This window comes from Moschus berezovskii, chromosome 17 (genome assembly GCF_049115385.1).
Source record: "Moschus berezovskii isolate FMDL1 chromosome 17, NW_MosBer_1.0, whole genome shotgun sequence".
NCBI classification, from domain to species: Eukaryota; Metazoa; Chordata; class Mammalia; order Artiodactyla; family Moschidae; genus Moschus; species Moschus berezovskii.
Genome location: NC_142476.1, coordinates 62,190,216 through 62,216,885, shown reverse-complemented (window position 1 = coordinate 62,216,885; position 26,670 = coordinate 62,190,216). Strand labels below are relative to the sequence as shown.

At 36.2% G+C, this 26,670-nt stretch overlaps 1 protein-coding gene across 15 annotated transcripts in view; it reads right to left on the bottom strand.

The window, feature by feature from the left end:
• CDC42BPA (CDC42 binding protein kinase alpha) overlaps positions 1-26,670 on the bottom strand; it is a 297,091-nt gene that overhangs the window by 232,980 nt on the left and 37,441 nt on the right. For all 15 annotated transcript variants that reach the window (XM_088845512.1, XM_088845513.1, XM_055419752.2 and 12 more), the window contains exon 2: positions 17,814-17,905. In XM_088845512.1, the coding sequence (XP_088701638.1) occupies positions 17,814-17,905 (92 nt within the window). The remainder of the gene's footprint in view (positions 1-17,813; positions 17,906-26,670) is intronic.

The window sequence follows — 26,670 nt, the reverse complement described above, 5'->3', positions numbered from 1 at the left end:
CTGAGAAAAGGACTACTGTGGGATCAAATCAGAGATAGTGGACAGAATCTCATGCACTGATCAATACAGAAAAAAAGTTTTAGTCTACTGCAGCCTATCCAGCCATCCTCGCAGTTTTTGTTTTTAATATGGCAGGTTGGGTTAAGGTGATTATGGGGATGGAAATTCTCTTTTTCAGTTAAGACCAAAGAGTTTAGACAGTGACTATGAAAGACTTGGGACTTCCCAGGTGGCAGCTAGTGGTAAAGAACCCGCCTGCCAATGAGGAGACACAGGTTCAATCCGGGGTTGGAAAGATTCCCCTGGAGGAGGAAATGGCACCCTGCTCCATTACTCTTGCCCAGAAAATTCTATGGGCAGAGGAGCTTTGGTGGGCTTCAGTCCATGGGGCCACAGAGTTAGACACGACTGAGTGACTAAGCAGCATGAAAGACTAGACTAGGCCAATCCTGTGTATATGATGTGAACTGATCCTTTCTAGATTAAACAGAGCTCTCCTACACAGAAAATAACTCCAAATCCTGGCTACATCTCAGCCTCATCTCCTTACTGCTGCATCTCCTTACTGCTGACAAAGCAGAGCACCCTTTAAATTTCCTAATAAGGACTTTCACAGAGACTAGTTCTACACAGAGCCTGCTGCCCTAAAGCCTGCTACAACCAACCTCCAACCCTTCCCCCACCAGAACATCTCCAGGGAGCAGAACTCACTGAGAACCTGAAGGGTTTAAATGGAATATAGAAATCCTAACAAGTATTTAAAAACCTACATATATTTACTACCTCTTTCCAGGAAGTTATTTTCTAGGTTTGGAATAAGTTAAGAGGAGAAATGGTACACAGCACTTTAAATGAAGAAAGCCATTTGTTCTTGGGAAAACTGTTGAACTTCCAGTGTTATATACCCTCTGTGTTCTGTAGCATAATTCTTTTTTCTTAACAGAAACTTTATTAGTAAAGTTTTTACAAAGACTTTATTTGTAAAGACTTCCCTGGTGGCTCAGATGGTAAAGTATTTGACTACAATGCAGGAGACCTGGGTTTGATCCCTGGGTCAGGAGGATCCCCTAGAGAAGGAAATGGCAACCCACTCCAGTATTCTTGCCTGGAAAATCCCATGGACGGAGGATCCTAGTAGGCTACAGACCATGGGGTTGCAAAGAGTCAGACACAACTGAGCGACTTCACTTCACTTCACTTGGGCTGATCATAGTATGAGCAATTCTAACACTGGCTACAATTGCTGTGCTAGTTGCAGAGTATACATTCTAACCAGTTCAGTTCAGGCACTCCGTCATGTCCGAGTCTTTGCGACCCCATGGACTGCAGCATGCCAGGCTTCCTTGTCCATCACCACCGCCTGAAGCTTGCTCAAAGTAATGTCAATCGAGTCAGTGATGCCATCCAACCATCTCATCCTCTGTTGTCCCCTTCTCCTCCTGCCTTCAATCTTGCCCAGGATCAGGGTCTTTTCCAATGTGTCAGTTTGTTGCATCAGGTAGCCAAAATATTAGAGCTTCAGCTTCAGCATCAGTCCTTCCATAGAGTATTCAGGACTGATTTTCTTAAGGATTGATTGGTTTGATCTCCTTGCAGTCCAAGGGGCTCTCAAGAGTCTTCTCCAACACCACAGTTCAAAAGCATCAATTCTTCAGTGCTCAACTTTCTTTGTGGTCCAACTCTCACATCCATACATGACTACAGGAAAAACCACAGCTTTGACTAGATGGACCTTTGTTGGCAAAGTAATGTCTCTGCTTTTTAATATGCTGCCTAGGTTGGTCATAGCTTTTCTCCCAAGAAGCAAGCGTCTTTTAATTTCATGGCTGCAGTCACCATCTGCAGTGATTTTAGAGCCCCCAAAATTAAAGTCTCTCACTGTTTCCATTGTTACCCCGTCTATTTGCCATGAAGTGATGGGACCAGATGTCACAATGTCATGAAAGTTGAGTTTTGAATGTTGAGTTTTAGGCCAGTTTTTTCACTCTCCTCTTTCACTTTCATCAAGAAAGCAAAGTTCTTCTTTGCTTTCTGCCACAAGAATGGTGTCATCTGCATTTCTGAGGTTTTTGATATTTCATCTTGATTGCAGCTTGTGCTTCACCCAGCCTGGCATTTCGCATGATGTACTCTTCATAGAAGTTAAATAAGCAGGATGATGATATACACACTCCTTTACACACTCCTTTCCCAATTTGGAACCAGTCCGTTGTTCCATGTCCAGTTCTAACTGTTGCTTTTTGACGTGCATACAAATTTCTCAGGAGGCAGGTAAGGTGGTCTGGTATTCCCATCTCTTTAAGAATTTTCCAGTTTGTTGTGATCTACGGAGAAGGCAATGGCAAGCCACTCCAGTACTCTTTTCTTGCCTAGAAAATCCCATGGATGGAGGAGCCTGGTAGGCTGCAGTCCATGGGGTCGCTAAGAGTCGGACACGACTGAGCGACTTCACTTTCACACATTGGAGAAGGAAATGGCAACCCACTCCAGTGTTCTTGCCTGGAGAATCCCAGGGACGGGGGAGCCTGGTGGGCTTCCGTCTATGGGGTCACACAGAGTTGGACACGACTGAAGTGACTTAGCAGCAGCACACAGTCAAAGGCTTTATAGCATAGTCAATGAAGCAAAAGTAGATTTTTTTTCTGGAATTCTCTTGCTTTTTCTACGAGTCAATGGATGTTGACAATTTAATCACTTGTTCCTCTGCCTTTTCTAAATCCAGCTTGAACATGGAAGTTCTTGGCTGACAACAGAAATAGCTTCAGACAGCACTTCCCTGGTGGTGCAGTGGATAAGAATCCACCTGCCAATGCAAGGGACACAGGTTTGATCCCTGATGTGAGAAGATTCCACATGCCACGGAGCAACTAAGCCCATGAGCCAGAACGACTGAGCCTGCACTCTAGCGCCTGCTTGCTGCAATTACTGAAACCCGCATACCTAGAGCCCGTGCTCCCCAACAAGAGAAACTTCAGCAATGAGCAGCCCATGCACCACAACGAAGAGCAGGCCCCACTGGCCACAAGTAGACAAAGCCCAAGCAAAGCAAGGAAGACCCAGGACAGCCAAAATAAATAAATAAGGAAAAGTAGCTTTTAAAAAAGCAATGTGTGTGTACTCACTCCCTCATTCACATCCAACTCTTTGCAACCCTGTGGGAGCAGCCTGCCAGGCTCCTCTGTCCCTGGGGTTTCTCCAGGCAAGAATACTGGAGTGGGTTGCCAAAACTTAAAACTAGGTGTTGCCCACTAGGTACAGATTTAACTGACCTGTGATCCCTGTGTGAAAATAGTTTGGGAGAAAACAGTTTTTACCATTTTTAAAAATCACTGCTCTGTCAAATATTTAAACACAGAATGGAATAACTATGTCATTAAAAAGTTCCACCTTCAAATAATAAATACTTCTAAGTCTTGATTTTTTTTACATGCTTAACTTGACAATTTCTGAGGAGAGTTAAAAGCTCTAAAAAACTGTTGAAAGTTCCTATACTCCCCTATGCAAATTCTATCAGTTGTTACTTTATACATTTTAAAGCTAATTTGTTAGATGAACATATATTCCATGATTATTATAGCTTCTTTCATTATTTTATAACATTTGTAATTGATTATAAAATACACAAAGAAAATAAAGGTAGAGTTCAACATGATTATGAAGTGAACAGAACAGAACTAAAACTAAGATCAAGAAACAGAACCCTGGGGCAACCTTGAAATCCCTGATGTGTTCCACCTGACCACAATTTCTGCTTTCCCACTAGAGATAACCATTACCCTGACTTATGTGATAAAAGCAAATCATATGCATTTTTTCCTTGTTGCCTCTCACTTAGTATACTGTCAAGAGTTCAGAAACAAGATTGTTCTAGCCTCATAGAAGGAACTGGGCAGTGGTCCCTCTTTTTCTATTATCTGAGGAAATTTTAATTTAGAATTGCTTCTTCCTTAAATGATTCACAGAATCTGCAAATTAATTCATCTCAATCTGGAAGAATTTTTTAATGACTTTTAAAATAGATTACACACACACGTTTCAAAAATCAAAACAACATAAAAAGGTTTTCAGTTAGAAGTGTCACTCATACTTCTGTCTACCCCATTCCCTCTTGTCCCTTTAAAATGTTACTTCATGAAAACACAAGTATGAATCACAATATTTCTACCTCTTTTTAACAAAAGATAGTATTCTAAATACATTACCCTGCACCTGATTTTTTCACTTCACAATGTATCCTATACATTTCGCCACAGAGGTACAGGGAACTTTTTCTTTATTGCAGCTATACAGCATTCCACAGGTAGACAGACCATAGCTTAGTCAATCCATTGATGGGTATTTTGTATTAATTTTATTTTGATACTTGAATATTTGATCCATTTGTACTTTCTCCTAATAAATGGTATGAATTTTAACTGGATCCACAAATGAACTTTTCCAATTGGCTATCCAGTTGTCTCAAGACCATTTATTATGAATTTTATCTCTTTTGTACTAATGGGAGATCCTGTCTTTAGTAAATTTTAAATTCCTTTATGTAACTGACCCCATTTCTGGACTTCTTATTCAAGTGTTATTTGTTGAGGTTTTATAACATGTTTCAATTATATAATGGGTCTATCATCACTCTACTTTTTAAGAGTTCTTCTGATGATTCTTAATTATATTCCTAAACTTAGAGTCAGCCTTTCTAATAATTAGCATATATATTAGTTATTTAATCTATAATTTAGAAAGAATCAACACTTTTAAGATGTGCATTTTTTTTCTTCCATTATCTTTCAACTGTGGTTGTTTATACATATAAAAACTCATGACCTTTGCATAATTATTATCTCTTTAATTTAGAGTTTGGCTCTAATTCTCAGCAATTTATTTGATGCTGCTCTCTGGCTTATGTACTAACGTAAAAGAAGAAAGCAAGCAAAGTTATCAGCAAGACAGAAACTGACATTGATGTTTCTGTGATAAATAAGAGTATTGTGACACTTCTTCAAAGACACTAACTTCTTGGAATGGGGAAAAAAGATCCATAATAAAGGGCAACCACTAACAAAATAATACAGAGACATGTGGTAAAAGAGTCAACAGAGAAATCATAAATAATAAATCACTAAAAAATACTCAAACAACTCAAAGGAAGGATCAATAGAATATTGATGAGACAAGGAGAAAACAAACAACAAATGACATAGCTAAACCTACTACATTTATAAATATATTAATTAAAAATAGTCTAAAACAGGCTTCAGCAAACTGTGGCCTGAGGGTCAAATAAATAAATAAATAAATAAAACTGTCTTTGAACACAACCAAATCCATTCATTTACAAATTGTCAAGGGCTACTTTCACACTACAGAGACAGAATAGAATAGCTGCCACACAGACCATATGGTCTTCCTTCAAGATCTAAATATTTACGGTCTGGCACTTTACTGAAAAAGTCTGCTGACCATGGTCTAAACAGTGCAGAAATTATCATAGTGTATAAGGAAGGCAAAACCTAACTATATGGTATGCATGAGACATTCCCTTTAAAAATGCAAAAAGAAAAAGGCTATATTTATATGAAACAAATTAAGACTACAACACAAGGAATATTACCTTATCTAAAGTAAACATTCCATAATGCTAAAAGGGTTGGTATATCAGGAAGACATAAAAATTGAAAAAGTATATACAACCATTAAGAGTTCTAAAATGTATAAAATAAACAGTGATAAATTACAGGAGGAGAAACAGGCATACTCACAATTATATTTGGAGACTTTAATACCCCTCCCTCAAAAACACTGAACAAATCTCAACAAATTATGGAAGATCTAATGACACATCAACCATCTTGACTCAACTGACATTTATAAAGACTAAAAGCAACAAATGTAGAATAAAAACTAATTTCAAGTACACATAGAGTGTTCATAAAGACATATTCCAATCATATGGCAAATTTCAATAAACCTTAAAGCTTTTGAAAAATTAAGAGTGGCAAATTTCAATAAACCTTAAAGCTTTTGAAAAATTAAGAGTGTGATGTCTGATGATGAAAAAAATGAATTAAAGTCAGTAACAGTAAGATAGTTCACAAAGTCCAAAAATTACCAAAAGTAAATGATGCACATAATTACTCATCAAAGAAGACATGAAAATTAAATAGTATTTTAATATGAATGACAGTGAAAATATAACATCAATATCTATAGGATACACCTAACCCTGCTTAGAGGGAAATTTATAGCTTTAATGCTTAAACTGGAATGGAAAAGAATCAAAGATCTAAGTTTCTATCTAGAGAAGCATAAAGAAGATGAACAAATTAAATCCAGAGAAATTAAAAGGAAGGAAATAACAAAGATTTTTTAAATGCTAACAACAAAAAAAAAAGGTTTAAGTTAAAAAGAGACAAGTGAGTGAAAGTCACTCAGTCGTGTCCATCTCTTTGAGACCCCGTGGACTGTTCAGTCCGTGGAATTCTCCAGGCAAGAATACTGGAGTGGGTAGCCATTCCCTTCTGTAGGTCTACAGCACTGCAGGCAGATCCTTTACCAGCTGAGGCATCAGGGAAGCCCAAAAAGAGACAAAAATATAGACAATTCACAAAGCCAAAGTAGCTTTGTTCAATAATTAACAACACTGAAAAACTTCTACATGACTGATCAAGAAAAATAAAACATGAATTATAAATATATGCAATAAAAGAGAGAATATCATCTTGTATTCCACAGACATCAAAAAATAACAGATATTATGAACAACCTTATACATTCAAAAATTTAAAAGAATTATCCAAATTCTATGAAACACAAAACTTACTAATGGTGACAAAAGATGAAATAGAAAATCTTACTAACTTTATAAGCATCAAGAAGTTAAATTAGTAGGATTAAATGCCCCACAAAGAAATACCCAAGTCCCAAAGGTGTCACTGGTAAACCTTACCAAACATTTAAAGAAAAAGAAATAAATAAACACATATTTTTTCTGAAAAGGAGTAAACACTCCCCAATTCATAAGTCCAGCATAACCTGATGTCAATATTTGACATAGACATGATTTAAAACAAGAAAATTATAGGTCAACATTTGGCTCAGATAGTAAACAATCCGCCTGCAATACAGGAAACCTGGGTTAGATTCCTGGGTTGGAAAGATCCCCTGGAGAAGGAAATAGTAACCCACTCCAGTATTTTTGCCTGGAGAATTCCATGGACAAAGGAGCCTGGTGAGTTACAGTCCATGAAGTCTCAGAGAGTTGGACACAACTGAGCAAATTTCACTTTCACTTTATTTCCCCTGAATATAGACATGGAAACAGTTAAGAAAATATCAAGGAACTGAATAAATCAATTATCTCAAAAGGACAGTAGTGAAAGTGAAAGTCTCTCAGTCGTGTCCGAATCTTTGTGACCCCATGGACTATACAGTCAATGGAATTCTCCAGGCCAGAATACTGGAGTGGGTAGCTGTTTCCTTCTCCAGGGGATCTTCCCTACCCAGAGATCGAACCCAGGTCTCCCGTATTGCAGGCGGATTCTTTATTAGCTGAGGCACAAAGGAAGCCATAAAGGACAGTAAGTCATGACCAAATGGAGTTTATCCTAAGGGAGTAATTTAATATTTGAAAATCAATCTACATAGCATCAAAGGCATAATTCATGAAAGAAATAATTGATAAACTGGGCTTCATTTAAAAACTTCTGCTTTGTGAAGGATACTGTCAAAAGCATGAGAAACAAGCCTTGGGGAAAAAATATTTGCAAAAGATACCTGATGAAGGATGATTATCTAAACTATAGCATAAAAATCTCTTAAAGTTCCACAATAAGAAAACAAACCATCCTGTTAAAAGATTAAAGATCATAATATATGCTTTACCAAAGAAGATATACAGATGATAAATAGCACATGAAAAGATGCTCAACATCCTCTCAGTTCAGTCACTCAGTTGTGTCCAACCAACTCTTTGCGACCCCATGAATCATAGCACGCCAGGCCTCCCTGTCCATCACCAACTCCCGGAGTTCACTCAAACTCATGTCCACAGAGTCGGTGATGCCATCCAGCCATCTCATTCTCTGTCGTCCCCGTCTCCTCCCACCCCCAATCCCTCCCAGCATCAGACTCTTTTCCAGTGAGTCAACTCATTGCATGAGGTGGCCAAAGTATTGGAGTTTCAGCTTTAGCATCAGTCCTTCCAATGAACACCCAGGATTGATCTCCTCTAGAATGGACTGGTTGGATCTCCTTGCAGTCCAAGGGACTCTCAAGAGTCTTCTCCAGCACCACAGTTCAAAAGCATCAATTCTTCAGCGATCAGCTTTCTTCACAGTCCAACTCTCACATTCATACATGACCACGGGAAAAACCATAGCCTTGACTAGATGGACCTTTGTTGGCAAAGTAATATCTCTGCTTTTTAATATGCTATCTAGGTTGGTCATAACTTTCCTTCCAAGGAGTAAGCGTTTTTTAAGTTCCTGGCTGCAATCAGCATCCACAGTGATTTTGGAGCCCAAAAAAATAAAGTCTGACACTGTTTCCACTGTTTTCCCATCTATTTCCCATGCAGTGATGGGACCAGATGCCATGATCTTTGTTTTCTGAATGTTGAGCTTCAAGCCAACCTTTTCACTCTCCTCTTTCACTTTCATCAAGAGGCTTTTGAGTTCCTCTTCACTTTCTGCCATAAGGGTGGTGTCATCTGCATATCTGAGGTGACTGATATTTCTCCCAGCAATCTTGATTCCAGCTTGCGATTCCAGCCCAGCATTTCTCATGATATGCTCTGCATATAAGTTAAATAAGCAGGGTGACAATATACAACCTTGATGTACTCCTTTTCCTATTGGGAACCAGTCTGTTGTTCCATGTCCAGTTCTAACTGTTGCTTCCTGACCTGCATACAGGTTTCTCAAGAGGCAGGTCAGGTGGTCTGGTATTCCCATCTCTTGAAGAATTTTCCACAGTTTATTGTGATCCACACAGTCAAAGGCTTTGGCATAGTCAATGAAGCAGAAATAGATGTTTTTCTGGAACTCTCTTGCTTTCTCCAGGATCCAGCGGATGTTGGCAATTTGATCTCTGGTGCCTTTGCCTTTTCTAAAACTTGTTTGAACATTGGGAGTTCACGGTTCACATATTGCTGAAGCCTGGCTTGGAGAATTTTGAGCATGACTTTACTAGCGTGTGAGATGAGTGCAATTGTGCGGTAGTTTGAGCATTCTTTGGCATGGCCTTTCTTTGGGATTGGAATGAAGACTGACTTTTTCCAGTCCTATGGCCACTGCTGAGTCTTCCAAATTTGCAGGCATATTGAGTATAGCACTTTCTCAGCATCATCTTTCAGGATTTGAAATAGCTCAACTGGAATTCCATCACCTCCACTAGCTTTGTTCGTAGTGATGCTTTCTAAGGCCCACTTGACTTCACATTCCAGGATGTCTGGCTCTAGGTCAGTGATCACATTATTGTGACTATCTTGGTCGTGAATATCTTTTTTGTACAGTTCTTCTGTGTATTCCTGCCACCTCTTCTTAATATCTTCTGCTTCTGTTAGGTCCATACCATTTCTGTCCTTTATCGAGCCCATCTTTGCATGAAATGTTCCCTTGGAATCTCTAATTTTCTTGAAGAGATCTCTTGTTTTTCCTTTTCTGTTGTTTTCCTCTATTTCTTTGCATTGATCGCTGAGGAAGGCTTTCTTATCTCTCCTTGCTATTCTTTGGAACTCTGCATTCAGATGCTTATATCTTTCCTTTTCTCCTTTACTTTTCGCTTCTCTTCTTTTCACAGCTATTTGTAAGGCCTCCTCAGACAGCCATTTTGATTTTTTGCATTTCTTTTCCATGGGGATGGTCTTGGTCCCTGTCTCCTGTACAATGTCTCGAACCTCCGTCCAGAGTTCATCAGGCACTCTATCAGATCTAGTCCCTTAAATCTATTTCTCACTTCCACTGTATAATCATAAGGGATTTGATTTAGGTCATACCTGAATGGTCTAGTGGTTTTCCCTACTTTCTTCAATTTAAGTCTGAATTTGGCAATAAGGAGTTCATGATCTGAGCCACAGTCAGCTCCTGGTCTTGATCCTCTAGGGAACTACAAATTAAAACAATAAGATGCCACTACACACCCATTAGAATGACCAAAATTCAAAATACTGACAACTGCTAAATGATGGTGAGCATGTGGAGCAATAGGAACTCTCATTCACTGCTGGTGGGAATGCAAAATGGTACAGCCACTTTGGTAGACTGTTTGGTGGCTTCTTACAAAACGTAAATAATGCTCTTAAACATATGATATAGCAATTCTGTTTCTTGGTATTTAGGCAAACGAATTGAAAACTGATGTCCACACAACAACTTGCACAAGACTGTTTATAGCAGCTTTGTTCATAATTACCAAAACTTGGTAAAAAACAAAGATGTCCTTCAGTAGGTGAAAGGATAAATAAGCAGTGGTACATTCAAACAATGAAATATTCCCTGGTGCTAAAAAGAAAGGAGTCATCAAGCAATATATAGACACAAAGGAAACTTAAAATTATTATTACATGGAAGAAGCCAATCTGAAAAGGCTATATACTATATAATTTCAAGTCTATGACATTTGGGAAAAGGCAAAACTATGAAGGCAGGAAAAAGATCAGTGGTTAGGAAAGGGAAGGGATTGATAGGCAGAGCACAGAGGATTTTTAAGGCAGTGGAAAACTATTATGTATTATACTAAAATGCTGGATAAATTTTACTATACATTTTTCTAATGTATAACACCAAGAGTGAAGCCTAATGTAAACTATAGACTATACCTTATGATATTTCAATGTAGATTCAACAGTTATAATAAATGTATCATTCCTGTGTGGTAGGCTGATAATGAGAGAGGCTGCACACGTGCAAGGGAAAGGGGTATACAAAAATTCTTCGTACTTTGTACTCAATCTTGCCATGGACCTAAAACTACTCTAAAAAACGAAGCCTATTTTAAAAATCCATCAAATTAATCCACCAAATTAACAGAATAAGAGTAAATCCACATGACTACTAAATCCTTAGCAAACTAATAATAGAAGTTAATTTCTTTAATCAGATAAAGGGTACCTACAAAAACACATACAATTAACATTATACTTACTAGTCAAACACTAAATCCTATCTCCTTAAATTCAGGAATAAAGTAAGGACATGTACCCTCAAGATACCCATTCAACGTTATATTAGAGGTCCAGATTAGTGTAATACGTCAAAATAGAGAAATAGAACACAAACTCTAGAAAGTGAAAAGGATCCTATTCCTATTCTCAGATAATATGGCTGTTTGCAGGGAACAACTAAAAAAGTAGTAACCAAAAAAACCAAAAAACTATTTAAAAAATAATAAATGAATTTAGAAAATAATGTCAGATACAAAAATTAGTGGTATATCTACACACTAAGAGCATACTATGTGAAATATAACATTTTAAATATCATTTACATTACCATCAAAAAACAAAAATTTTAGCAATAGATTTAACAAATTATGAACAAGATCTATACACTAAAATTACAAAATACTCTTTAAAAAATTTAAAAGACAAAGAAAACTTCCATGTTCATGGACTAACTAGTAGACTCAAGATTAGGATGTCAGTCCTCCCAAAATTGACCTATAAATTGAATGCAAACTCAATTTCAATACCAGTAAGTTTTTATGGAAACTGACACACTGATTTCTAAAATTTATATAATAATGAAAAAGTCCTCAGTTAAAACAATTTTTTGAAAAGGAGAACTTACACCTAATTATATACACCCAACTGTACAGTAAAAACCTACAAAATCAAGATTGTGTGGTACTGACATAAGGCTAGAAAAAGATATTGATGAAGTAGAGCAGAAAGAGGAAAACAGATCAACATTCGTACAGTCAACTGACATTTTTCACAAAGGTACTGAAGTAACTCAATAGAGGAGAAGCAGCTTTTCAACAAATGGTGCTGGAACAACTGCCATGTACCACGTGGAAAAAAATGAACCTCGATTCTTATCTCGTGTCACACATGAATTAATCTGAAGTGAATCACCAATCTAAACATAAGAGCTGAAACTACAACGGTTTTAGGGAAAGACATTCGTAAATATCTCTGTGACCTGGATATAAATAAGGATTTATTACAAAGAACACAGGAAAAAAATAACCATGAAGGAAAAAGATTGATAAAATTAAACCTAACTTCTGCTCATCAAAAGACATTTTTAAGAAAATTAACAGGAAATTTATGCAGCCTTTGAGAAAATACTGACAAAATATTTATCAGACAAAAGACATTTATAAATATAAAATATAAATAATTCTTGTAACTTAATAATGATGATACAAATACCTCATTTTTTTCAATGAACAAAATATCTGAACATACACGTCACAAAGGAAGATATAACACAAAAACTCATCATTATGTTTTTATATAACACAAATCCACATAACAAGCAGTTTAGCCATATGACACTATCAAACATCCATTAGAATGACTAAAATTTAAAAGACTAACAACAACAACATAATACTGGTGAGAACACAGAAGTGATAGGAATATAAAATGGTGCAACCCTATTAGAAAAAAAATGTGGCAGTTTCTTTTCAATTTAAATATGCATCTACTACTTAACAGCAGTTCCAATCCATTATTTATCCAAGAAAAATGAATACACAGTTCCATAAAACTTGTACACGAATATTCACTTCAGTTTTAATCCTAACAACCAAAAATGAGAAACTATGCAATTGTTTATCAGTAGAAGAATAAACTATGGTATACTAAAAGAGCAGTATACTAATCAGCAGTAAAAAGTATTACTACATTTGATCACAAGAATGAATCTCACAGACATTTATTCTGAGCAAAGGAAGGCAGACACAAAAGATTATATATGGTATAATTTTCATTTACATGAAATTTTCAAATGGTCAACACTATTCCATGGTTAAAATTTAGAACAGTGGTTGCCATTTGACAGAAGTTATAGGAAGCTAACAGGAAAGGGAACTTCTTAGAGTGACAGAAACATTCTGTATCTTGAGAAAGGTGAATCCATTTGTCAAAACTCATAGAATTGTACATAATACAACTAGTGTATTTCAACATATATAAAATTTACCTCCAAAGATATAAACAACCAACCAAAAGAAACTGCACTCCTAGTCTAGATGGCTTCACCAGAGAATACTTTCAAACATATAAAGAAATAGCAATAATCTTAAACAAACTCAGAAAATTGATATGTGAATAACTCCCAAATGGTCGTAAGAGATAAGCATAACATTTTTAAAATATAAGGAAATTAAAAGATAGATAAATTAAAGGCCAATCTTTTTCACGCACATAACGAAAAATGGTTAACAAAATATTAGCAAATCAAAACCAATAATACACTAAAAATACATCAGGAACAACCAGATTTATATAGCAATCCACTATTGGTATATTTAAAAATTAATTAATACTACTTCCACATTAACCAAATATAGAAGTTAAATCATGTAATCAAAACAGATATAGAAAACCTTTCGACAAAAGTTAACTCAAATAAAAGGAAAAATGAAAGAAAGAAAATAGCTGTCATTATTTGGAAATGGTATGACTATGCACATGCAATTTTTTTTAAATTTATAAATACACGAGGCATAGTTAATACATCAAGATATTTAAATACAAGATCAATACACAAAAATTAATTGTATTTCTAGTCGAGCAGCGGTTATAGGCTCATCAATAAACATGAAAGACCCAAAAAAAATTTAATGAAACACGAACAAAAATTCTACATTAAAAACTATTAAAAATTAACAAAAGTAGCACACATAACACCTGACTAACAGAAGTTCCTTTGCAATCAAATGTAGAAAAGTAGTCTTTAAATAAATGATGCCGTGAAATCCACAAAGAATAAATTGAACCTTGACTGTACCTCACAAAACACAAAATAATACCAGATAGATCATAGACCTAAATGAAAAAGATTTTTTTATAGATTATATAACAGGAAACAAATTCATGACTTTCAGGGTAGAAAAAATTTAACAAATACAAAAAAACACTAATAAAGAAAAGCTTAATCAAATGCATTTCACCAAAATTAAAATCTCCTCTTCAATAAAAGATCTATACAGAGAAAAGTCAAGCCACAGACAGGAAGAGATTTTGTTTAATACATGAGCATGCGTGTGCACACATGTGCACACACACACACACACCTCTAACAAACAACTTGTATCCAGAATATACCAATAAGTCACTTGTTCCCACTCCCCCAGGCCCCAAATGTGCACTTTACGAAAAAGGATGTCCAAGTTACGTGAAGTGATATGAAAATGGGCTCAACTTTAAAGGTTATCAGGAAATATAAAATGAAATCACAATCAATACCACTACTCATCCACCAAAAAAAAGGTCTAAAGTTTAAAAATTGACCCAACTGCTGGTGAGGTTGTGAAGCAACTGGGACCTTCACACATTGTTGGCGGGAGTATAATCTGACCTAACCAACTGGGATATTATTTGGCACTACCAACTAAATCCAAATATGCCTACCATGTGACCCAAATTCTACTAGGGTTACAGCAAACAGAGATGAATGCTTCTGTCTCCTAAAATACATGTATATGAACGTCCATAACAACATTATTAACAATGGTCAAAAATAAATTTGAGTACTTGTAGTATATTCATACAGAGGAATATTGTGGATCAATAAAAAACAAAAGTGAATTATACAAGCATAATACTGAGCAAAAGAAGCCAGAAACAAAAGAAATAAATATATATGTTATATAATTCAACTAGTATAGCATTCAAAAACAGGCAAAATAAATCTAAAATTATAGGAAGTCAGAATAGATGGTTACTGAGAAGGTGGTTAGTCACAGAGGCGGGCAATAGAAGCCTATTGTGATCAACACAAAGGTTACAGAAGTTCACGCAAATGTACAAATTCACTGAGCTAAGTATGTATATAACACAATTTTGTTAAAACCTCAAAATAAATGTATTTTCAGACAAAAAATGGCAGATAATTTATCTAAGCAGACCTGGCAAAATATTACTAAAGGACATTTTTAAGTCAAAACAAAAAGCCTATGAAAGAGAAATATATAAATATAAATAAATATGTGAAAGCAAAGAGTAAAAAAATGTAAATACATGGGTAAATCTAAAATGAAGAAGGACAGTATAATCATATCTTTTGGGGTGTCAAATATATGTAGAGCTAAAAGACAATGACCAAAAAAAAAGGGAAATGGCAAAATGTTGGCCAAAAGTTCATTCAGGTTTTTCTGTGAGATGTTCTGGAAAAACCCAAACAAACTTTTGCCCACTCAATACAAATTTACTTAAGAACAGAAGAAGCAATCTCAGGAAACCAATAAAAGAAGGTGCAGCTAAGAAATTAATAGAAGGGGGAAAGAATAATTTAAAATACTCAGTTAATCCCAGAATTGAGAGAAAGATAATACTAAATGTGCAAGACAAATAGAAAACAAATAATAATAATGTAATTATATTTAATTTCAACTGACTACACTCCAATTAAAGATATGAAACTTATCAGACTGAATTAAAAACCAAAAACTATATTCTATTAAATGGTAAACATGCAAAGTTATAGAAAACTGAAACTAAAAGGGTGGAATAAGATATTTAACGTAGAAGACTAATAATAAAAGCTGGCATCATTCAACTAATATCAGATGAAGTAAAGTTTAACTTTACTACTTAGAGATAACAGCTATCATTACATCCTGATAAAAGAGTTAATAACTAGGGAGATATAATAATGTAATATTTGCTATCGGTGAAAACTGAAAGAAATAAAATAAAAAAGAAATAAGCAAATCCTCGCTCAGGAAATGAAGCAACAAGCAGGAAAAACACTAAGGATATGGAAGATTTAAACAAGATTAATATCTTTCACCTAACTGATATTTATAGAACACCGTACAGCAAATTTCAAAGATGTGAAAACACACAGTGCATACTCACTGACTGCTCTAGAATTAAATTATCACTCAGATAACTAAAAATGCACCAAGTAGAGATTGAGAAATAAACTTCTAAAATCAAAGGTAAAAAAATCCACTTCAGTTCAGTTCAGTTCAGTTGCTCAGTCGTGTCCGACTCTTCACTAGAGAAATCTAAAATCACATTGGAATTTACACTGTATTTTAAGGAAAACTATAATGAAAATATGACACATCAAAACTTGGCTATACCTAAAGTTGCTTAGAGGAAAAAGTATAGCCTTTCAGGTCATTGAAAAGAGCTAGAAATCAATGCTCTATCTCCACAAGTTAGAAAAAGAACAGCAAGTTAAAACCAAAGACAGAGAATATTTTAAAAGCAAAAACTAATGAAACAGAAAACAAATCTAGTATAGGCAAACTCAAAGGGCAGAAGTTAATTCATTGAAAAAATAACAGAATTGATAAACCTCAAAGTATAACAAATGAAAAAAATGAGAAGTGCAAATGACCAATACAGTAATAAATTTGAAAAATTAGGTGACATGGATGAACCTACCAAAACTGACACACCTATACAGAAAATCCACATAGTCCAATTTCAATTTTTAAAAATGAATATATAATTTAAAACTCTCTCTCTAGGAACCTCCAGGCCCAAATGGCTTCACCAATGAAATCTAAGCATTTAAGGAAGAAATAATAATAATCTTCTCAAACTCTTCTAGAGAACAATAAAAGAGGAAACACCTCCCTCTTTTTATGAGGCCAGTATAACCAAGATACCAAAATCTGATCAGGATGTGGTAAGTAGGAAAATGTCAGGTCAATTCCTGTTAAAGATTCAAAACTCACACACAAATAGTAAACCAAGTCCAACAGTAAATTAAAAGGATAATATATCCCAACAAAGCTGGCTTATTTTAGAAATGCAAAGTTAGCTTCACATTTGAAAATAAATCAATGTAACTCAACTAATTAAGGAGAAAAGCCACGTCTCAAAAAATGCTGATAAAGCATTGATTAAAATCCAACACAATTCATGATTTAATTTAAAAGTACAATAAGCTAGGTTGCTGAGTATGAGGTCAATAAACAAAATTCTATCGTAGTTCTAACTACTAGTAAAAACAATTAGAAAATAAAACTTAACAATCTGATTAAAACAGCATGAAGAATATAACATACCTAGGAATAAATCTGCTGAAAAATGCATAAATTATCTCTACCGAATGAAAACTACAAATAATTCATGGGTTAAATTTATAAAGCCCTGAATAAATGAAGGAATATACTATGTTCATGGACTCAATATTATTAAGATGTAAATTAACTTCAAAGTAATCTCTAGTTAAGTGCAGTCCTCATCAAAATTCCAGGTATGTGAGTGTTGAGTATAGATGTGGATTTTTAAGAGTACGTACAAACTGAAACATTTATTCCAAAATTATATGAAAATATAAAGGGTTAACAAGAGAGGCAAAGAGAGAAGAAGGTACAGTAAATACACTACCAGATATTAAGACTTCTCAAACTAAAGTTAATTCAAGGCAGTGTACTATTGACACAAGGAGAGACAAATAGACAAACAGAAGAGTCCACATACTCAAACTTCAGTAACATATAAAAAATAGAAATATACTGGGGAAAAAATCCATGTAGAAAGATTCCACTCAAAATTTTAATGATTTCTGATCAATAATATCAAGTACAAAAGCAAGTAAATAATATTTCAGTTAAATTCTTTCAAAGACTGTATAAAATAGCTTGCAAAACAAATATCAGATCTCTATAAAACCTTTATCTCTTACCTCTCCAAAAGCCCCTCGACCAATCACCTTTAATATTTCAAAGTCTTCTCTATGTAATCGCATCTGTTTCACTTTAGAAGTAAATGGTTTAGCTGAAACAAAAACGTAATATCAATTACTGAAATGTGATAAAAATGAGATGTGAACAGTATTTCTTAAACATTATGATTAAGGATTAAGCTGAAGTATTTAATAGTCCCATGAAACTGTATTGAGAAGAAATAGTTTTAATTTCCATGTTTCATTTATTTCTTACATATGAATTATATTTTTGGTGGAAAACATATTTTTAAAAGCCAAATAACACAAGAAATAATGCAAAGTTGCAGTGACATACAAATGAGATCAATATATTCTCATGTTAAACATTCCATGTATTCTAACTCAATGTTAGATAAATATTTTAACACAAAGATCCAAGGAGTAAAAGGAAATATGTTAGCACCAGAGAGATTCAGCAATTCCCACACAGTAAATTAACACAATAAATTAAAATTTCTGCCACGTTCATTCGTTTATTTCTTCTTTTAACATGCCTTTAGCAAGAGTTGATATTATACAAAGCATGATGGCAATTACTAGAGTTTTAAACAAATATAATTACAATATGGTACCTTCATTCAAGAACTTCACAGTCTTTCTGAAAGACTGTTTACACAGTATGTAAACACATAACATAACAATGTGATCGAAGTTTCTAACATAGATAGATAGATACAAAGCGCTTCAGGGTCAGTGAGACTGGAACCCTAATTCTCTTATGTGAACACTAATGAGGGAGTAAGTTTGGACCTGGGCCTTGAGGACTAAGCAAACTTTGCTACTTTACCTGTTTGCACTGCAGATATTCCCAGCAAAGTGAAAGTGAAGTCGCTCAGTCATGTCTGACCCTTTGAGACCCCATGGACTGTAGCCTACCAGGCTCCTCCGTCCATGGGATTCTCCAGGCAAGAATACTGGAGTGGCTTGCCATTTCCTTCTCCAGGGGATCTTCCCAACCCAGGAAGTGAACCCGGATCTCCCACATTGCAGGCAGATGCTTTACCCTCTGAGCTACCAGGGAAGCCCCATTCCCAGCAAAGGGAGAGATATTTGCAAATTAAGGGAAGCAAGAAAGTGAACTTTGGGTAATAATGGTAAATAATTAATTCCTGTAATAGAATTGTAACAATAAAAAAGAAATCAGGGCTAGAAAATGGAAAATGGAAATGGCCTTGGATGCCATACAAGAAACGTAAACATTATTAATTACAGGGAATATACTGAAATTTTTTAAAAATTATAAAATAAATTATATATTCTGCTGTCTCTGAGAGAAATTTAGACCTGTCACCTTTCCTCCCCCGATGTCCCTCCTTATTCTCACACAAAAAGGAGTTAATATGATTAAAAGGTCTTTATATATGGGTACAGCTCTCTTCTCCTTCCTACCATGGACCAGAATGTAGAAGATTAAAGGTATGTATTTAAGCACTAGAAGAGTGAAAGAAACACAGGATGCCTTACCACTTGTTTTGGTCTAAGATATTTAGCCCTAACCAACGAACCACGCAAAGAGGTGCGGCCGTGAGGAGCTACCCCACGCCTGAGGCCAGGGCCGGCGGCCGAGAGGAGCTACCCCACGTCCAACAGGCGGTGGCTGCGCAGGCGCAGGAGGGCCGAGAGGAGCTACTCCGCGTTCAAGGTCAGGAGAGGGGGCCTTGAGGAGATACCCCTCGTCCAAGGTAAGGTACAGCGGCTGCACTTTGCTGGAGCGGCTGTGAAGAGATTTTCCACGACCAAGGTAAGAGAAACCCAAATAAGACGGTAGGTATTGCTAGGGGGCATCAGAGGGCAGACAAACTGAAATCATAATCACAGGAAACTAGCTGATCTAATCACATGGACCACAGTCGAATGTGGTCCCCTGGAGAAGGGAATGGCAAACCACTTCAGTATACTTGCCTTGAGAACCCCGTGAACAGTAACAAAGGGCAAAATGATAGGATACTGAATGAGGAATTCCCCAGGTCGGTAGGTGCCCAGTATGCTACTGGAGCTCAGTGGAGAAATAACTATAGAAGGAATAAAGGGATGGAGCAAAAGCAAAACCAATACCCAGTTGTGGATGTGACCAATGATAGAAACAAGGTCCGGTGCTGTAAAGAGCAATATTGCATAGGAACCTGGAATGTTAGGTCCATGAATCAAGGCAAATTGGAAGTGGTCAAACAGGAGATGGCAAGAGTGAACGTCGACATTCTAGGAATCAGTGAATTAAAATGGACTGGAATGGGTGAATTTAACTCGGATGACCATTATATCTACTACTGTGGGCAGGAATCCCTTAGAAGAAATGGAGTAGCCATCATGGTCAACAAAAGAGTCCGAAATGCAGTACTTGGATGCAATCTTAAAAATGACAGGATGATTTCTGTTCGTTTCCAAGGCAAACCATTCAATATTACAGTAATCCAGGCCTATGCCCCAACCAGTAATGCTGAAGAAGCCGAAGTTAATCGGTTCTATGAAGACCTACAAGACCTTTTAGAACTAACACCCAAAAATGATGTCCTTTTCATTCTAGGGGACTGGAATGCAAAAGTAGGAAGTCAAGAAACACCTGGAGTAACTGGCAAATTTGGCCCTGGAGCACGGAATGAAGCAGGGCAAAGGCTAATAGAGTTTTGTCAAGAGAATGCACTGGTCATAGCAAACACCCTCTTCCAACAACACAAGAGAAGACTCTACACATGGACATCACCAGATGGTCAACACCGAAATCAGATTGATTATATTCTTTGCAACCAAAGATGGAGAAGCTGTATACAGTTAGCGAAAACAAGACCAGGAGCTGACTGTGGCTCAGATCATGAACTCCTTATTGCGAAGTTCAGACTTAAATTGAAGAAAGTAGGGAAAACCACTAGACCATTCAGATATGACCTCAATCAAATCCCTTATGATTATGCAGTGGAAGTGAGAAATAGATTTAAGGGACTAGATCTGATTGATAGAGTGCCTGATGAACTCTGGACGGAGGTTCGTGACATTGTACAGGAGACAGGGACCAAGACCATCCCCATGGAAAAGAAATGCAAAAGAGCGAACTGGCTGTCTGAGGAGGCCTTACAAATAGCTGTAAAAAGAAGAGAGGCGAAAAGCAAAGGAGAAAAGGAAAGATATAAGCATCTGAATGCACAGTTCCAAAGAATAGCAAGGAGAGATAAGAAAGCCTTCCTCAGTGATCAGTGCAAAGAAATAGAGGAAAACAACAGAATAGGAAAAACAAGAGACCTCTTCAAGAACATTAGAGATTCCAAGGGAACTTTTCATGCAAAGATGGGCTCGATAAAGGACAGAAATGGTATGGACCTAACAGAAGCAGAAGATATTAAGAAGAGGTGGCAGGAATACACAGAAGAACTGTACAAAAAAGATCTTCACGACCAAGATAGTCACGATAACGTGATCACTGACCTAGAGCCAGACATCTTGGAATGTGAAGTCAAGTGGGCCTTAGAAAGCATCACTACGAACAAAGCTAGTGGAGGTGATGGAATTCCAGTTGAGCTATTTCAAGTCTTGAAAGATGATGCTGTGAAAGTGCTGCACTCAATATGCCAGCAGATTTGGAAAACTCAGCAGTGGCCACAGGACTGGAAGAGGTCAGTCTTCATTCCAATCCCAAAGAAAGGCAATGCCAAAGAATGCTCAAACTACCGCACAATTGCACTCATCTCACACGCTAGTAAAGTCATGCTCAAAATTCTCCAAGCCAGGCTTCAGCAGTATGTAAACCGTGAACTCCCAGATGTTCAAGCAGGTTTTAGAAAAGGCAGAGGCACCAGAGATCAAATTGCCAACATCCGCTGGATCATGGAGAAAGCAAGAGAGTTTCAGAAAAACATCTATTTCTGCTTCATTGACTATGCCAAAGCCTTTGACTGTGTGGATCACAATAAACTGTGGAACATTCTGAAAGAGATGGGAATCCCAGACCACCTGACCTGCCTCTTGAGAAACCTGTATGCAGGTCAGGAAGCAACAGTTAGAACCGGTCATGGAACAACAGACTGGTTCCAAATAGGAAAAGGAGTGCGTCAAGGCTGTATATTGTCACCTTGCTTATTTAACTTATATGCAGAGTACATCATGAGGAACGCTGGGCTGGAAGAAGCACAAGCTGGAATCAAGATTGCTGGGAGAAATATCAATAACCTCAGATATGCAGATGACACTACCCTTATGGCAGAAAGTGAAGAGGAACTCAAAAGCCTCTTGATGAAAGTGAAAGAGGAGAGTGAAAAGGTTGGCTTGAAGCTCAACATTCAGAAAACAAAGATCATGGCATCTGGTCCCATCACTTCATGGGAAATAGATGGAAAAACAGTGGAAACAGTGTCAGACTTTGTTTTTTTGGGCTCCAAAATCACTGCAGATGCTGACTGCAGCCATGAAATTAAAAGACGCTTGCTCCTTGGAAGGAAAGTTATGACCAACCTTGATAGTATATTAAAAAGCAGAGACATTACTTTGCCGACCAAGGTCCGTCTAGTCAAGGCAATGGTTTTTCCCGTGGTCATGTATGGATGTGAGAGTTGGACTGTGAAGAAAGCTGATCGCTGAAGAATCGATGCTTTTGAACTGTGGTGTTGGAGAAGACTCTTGAGAGTCCCTTATACTGCAAGGAGATCCAACCAGTCCATTCTAAAGGAGATCAATCCTGGATGTTCATTGGAGGGACTGATGCTAAAGCTGAAACTCCAATACTTTGGCCACCTCATGCGACGAGTTGACTCACTGGAAAAGACTCTGATGCTGGGAAAGGTTGGGGGCGGGAGGAGAAGGGGACGATGGAGAATGAGATGGCTGGATGGCATCACCGACTCTGTGGACATGAGTTTGAGTGTACTCCGGGAGTTGGTGATGGACAGGGAGGCCTGGCGTGCTGTGATTCATGGGGTCGCGGAGAGTCGGACACGACTGAGCGACTGAACTGAACTGAACTGAGTTTAGAAAAGGAAATGGCAACCCACTCCAGTGTTCTTGCCTGGAGAATCCCAGGGAAGGGGGAGCCTGGTGGGCTTCCGTCTATGGGGTCACACAGAGTCGGACATGACTGAAGTGACTTAGCAGCAGCAGCAGCAGCAGTTTAGAAAAGAGGGGTATTCCACATTGCAGAACACAGTCTACGAGAGATTTCTGCATTGGTTTAGAAGTTTCTGCAGTGCTTTAGATTGTCAGGAAAGGAAATACAGATTGAATCTCTATTTGGAATTCACACAACAGAAAAGATGAAGATCAAATAAACAGATCAAATCTGAATGAAGGTATAAAGGATCTCATACTGTGAGAGAGATGTAAAGCCAGGGAGTTAACATGCTGATAAAATAACCAAGACATCTTAGCTTTGAACAAACTGGACTGGACAAATGGTGAGACTGTGAAATCACTTAGGGTCCTAATAGAAATAAATTATTCCAATCTGAGGATAGTTAATTTACAAATAGATTACTGACAAAGGTGTAGGTGGTTTATAAGGCCATGGCAAGAAATAGTGTAATAATCTTGAGACTAGTGTCCCTCTCTTTCCTTGCTTCTACACTAGTGTATTGGAAATATTTGGCTAAAATTGGTACATATAGAATATGCAAATTAAAAATAAAGACCTGGAGCCAGGCGGGGGAGACTAGTATTACTCTAGTTGTCAGCTAGAGCTGGAAAATATCACAACACAGCTTACATTACATTCAACAGTTCTTTGTTTCTTCTACTTCTCTTTATAACTCTGTCCCCCTCAAAATTTCCAAATATCTTAATCCAAGCAGAGGATATGTTCTATATTTCTGTTTCATTCTGACCCTAAATCCAAAGACTGCAAATTCATCACAGACAACTATAGTTAAAGAATAATTCTATATATGCCTTCCTCTGGGTAACATTATCTAAAAGGTTAGAAATCTAAGTATTTCAATCCTCTAAAACACTATCATAAAACAGGAAAAGAAACTTCTTTAAAAACTAAAGTATCTGAAATACAATTCAGGTAAGCAAATGGTTGCTGAAACAATCTTTAGCAAAGGTACAAAAAGTAACAATATGTCAAAAAATAAATGATATTATCTTTCCATGCAACAGTATACATTCTGCAAGCACCAAGCAAATGAGTAATTAAATCATGTATGATTAAGGATTCAGTCAGATAGCCACATTTTATGGCACCTTGTAGTATTATTAACAACATGAATTAAAAGAATAATTCTGTCCATTCTTTATTTCCTGGAAACTGCTAGCAAAAATATCATTTCTTTGACACAACAAAACGATTCTAATTCACAGACATTCAAAAATGAGTTTCACAAATTTCTTCAGAAGTCTCATAGTTTACCAATATTTATTCACTCAACAAGTATCTCTGAATACTCACTATATGCCGAGCATTTTCTAAGATGTAAGAGTTATAAAGATAAATAAAGTAGTGCTTTGTTCTTAAGTAAACAAACTATGCAATAAGTGTTATTCTCCCAATTTTTCAATGTGTTGAATGCAAATAGCTAATAAAAGAGAAAATTATGTTTACAATACAAGAATTAGAGAAATGCAAATAAAATTAGTAGCATTCTATTATTTAACAACCAAATATGCCAAAAATAGAAGAATCTGAAACCACCAAGATTTTCCAGAGTGTGAATAACAGGTATTCTCATATATAACTGGTAGGACTGTTAATTACAACCTCTGTGGAAAAGATTTAGTTTTCTTTTCTATTCTCTTAACATGGCATTTTACTTTAAAAGATTTTAGAAGTTGATACATCTTTGTACACTTTGAGATAAACCTTCCTTGGTTATAATGTATTTTTTATATTTATTATTCATTTATTTTGGTTGTGCTGGGTCTTAGTTGCAGCATGCAGGATTGTTTGTTTGTTTAGTTTCAGCATGCAAACTCTTAGCTGTGGCATGTGGAATCATGCTCCCTGACCACGGACTGAACTTGGGACCCCTGCATTGGGAGGGCAGAGTCTTAGCCACTGGGCCATCAGGGAAGTTGCTGTAATGTATTTAAGAAAGAAAAAAAAAACATGAAATTGGTTTGCTTTCATTTTACTTATGTATTTTACATCTGTGGTTATAAACAATGTTGGTTTACAATTATATTTTTTTCTCTACTATCTTGATCTGATTTAGTACCATGATAAACCAACCAATATGATGAGTAGCTTCTTCTCCTTTTCTTTTCCCTAAAATGAAATAATTCCAGGTTGTTTAAAGATCTTACTGTGAAAAACAAAACTAAAGAAGTTTTAGACTTATGACTGTAAGGTCTACTAAAACTTGCTAGTGACACATCTTATATGCATCATTATGTTGTATTTTTGATATTCTGATTTCTTTCAGACTGTCATTTTCATTTTTCTATTTCTATCTGTGACAACTATATTAATTATATTTTTCTAAGAAATTATACACTGTATTGAAATTTTCAAATTTACTGGAATAGGGTGACAAAACACTCTTTTCTTTATAAAACCCTACTATACTGGGGCTTCCCTAGTAGTAAAAAATTGCCTGCCAATACAGTTTGATCTCCATTCCAGGAAGATCCCACACGCCACAGAGCAACACAACTATTGAACCTGCGCTCTACAGCCTGCAAACCTCAATACTGAGTCCATGTGCTGCAACTACTGAAGTTCACATGTCCTAGAGCCTGTGCTCCACAACAAGAGAAGCCACCACAATGAGAAACCCACACACTGAAACTAGAGAGTAGCCTCCACTTCCCACAACTAGAGAAAAGCCTGCATAGCAACAAAGACCCAGCACAGTCAAAAATAAATAAATTAAATTTTTTAAAATAAATAAACCCTACTATATGAATAGGTTTGATCCCTTTTTAGTTATTAATATATATATTCAAGTCTATATTCATTACTTTTCTTTACCAATATTGCTGGAAGTTTCCATATTTTGTAAGCATTTTTCCAAATATACAATATTTACATGTGATCATCCTTTCTAAAATTCTGTTTTAGTAGGTTCTTAACTAAATTTACATAAAGTTTCAGAAAAAGTAAATAGAGGCTAATATTAACCATCTGTCCTCACCCCCAAAATCAATACAGCAATAAAAATTAAACAAAAGAGATACCAGGTGGGGAGGCACGAGTGGAACAGAGATTTAAAGGAGTCATACCTAGGATTAAAAAAAAAAAAAAAAAGAAACAGCTGAACTTAACCAGGACATAATAAGTCTAAACATGTATACACTCAATAACATAACCTCAAAATATGTAAAGCCAAACTGAAAGACATAAAAGAACAAACTCACCTTCCTAAAGTGAGACTTTACTCTCAGTAACTGATAGTTCAAGCAGACCAAAAAAGGTTTTACTGTACTTTTAGTGTATTGAATGGCATATATATAACACTCCACCTAAGAGCTGGAGGATTAATTTTCAAACACACACTGAACCTCTACAAATTTCTATAATATGCAAAACATAAAACTATCCCCAACAAAAATTCAAAGTATTGGGAACATAAAAACAAAATTCTATGAATAATATGAAATAAGCACAATTACAAATCAATAACAAAAAGACCACAAGGAAAATCCATAAGCTCTGAAATCCAAAAATAATTCTGAAGAAGAAATTAAATAGGTAACTAGAAAATATTTAGAACTACTTAATAATAAAAATATTACATATCAAAACTTCTATAATATAACTGGGATGGCAAAGCACTCAGTATTTATAATGGGAAAGAAGGAAAGCTGAAATTTAAGATGTTAAAAACACAACACAAAAGGTCAGACCAAGAGAATAAAATCAAATTAGAAGGAAGAAACAAAAATATAAAGAAGAAAA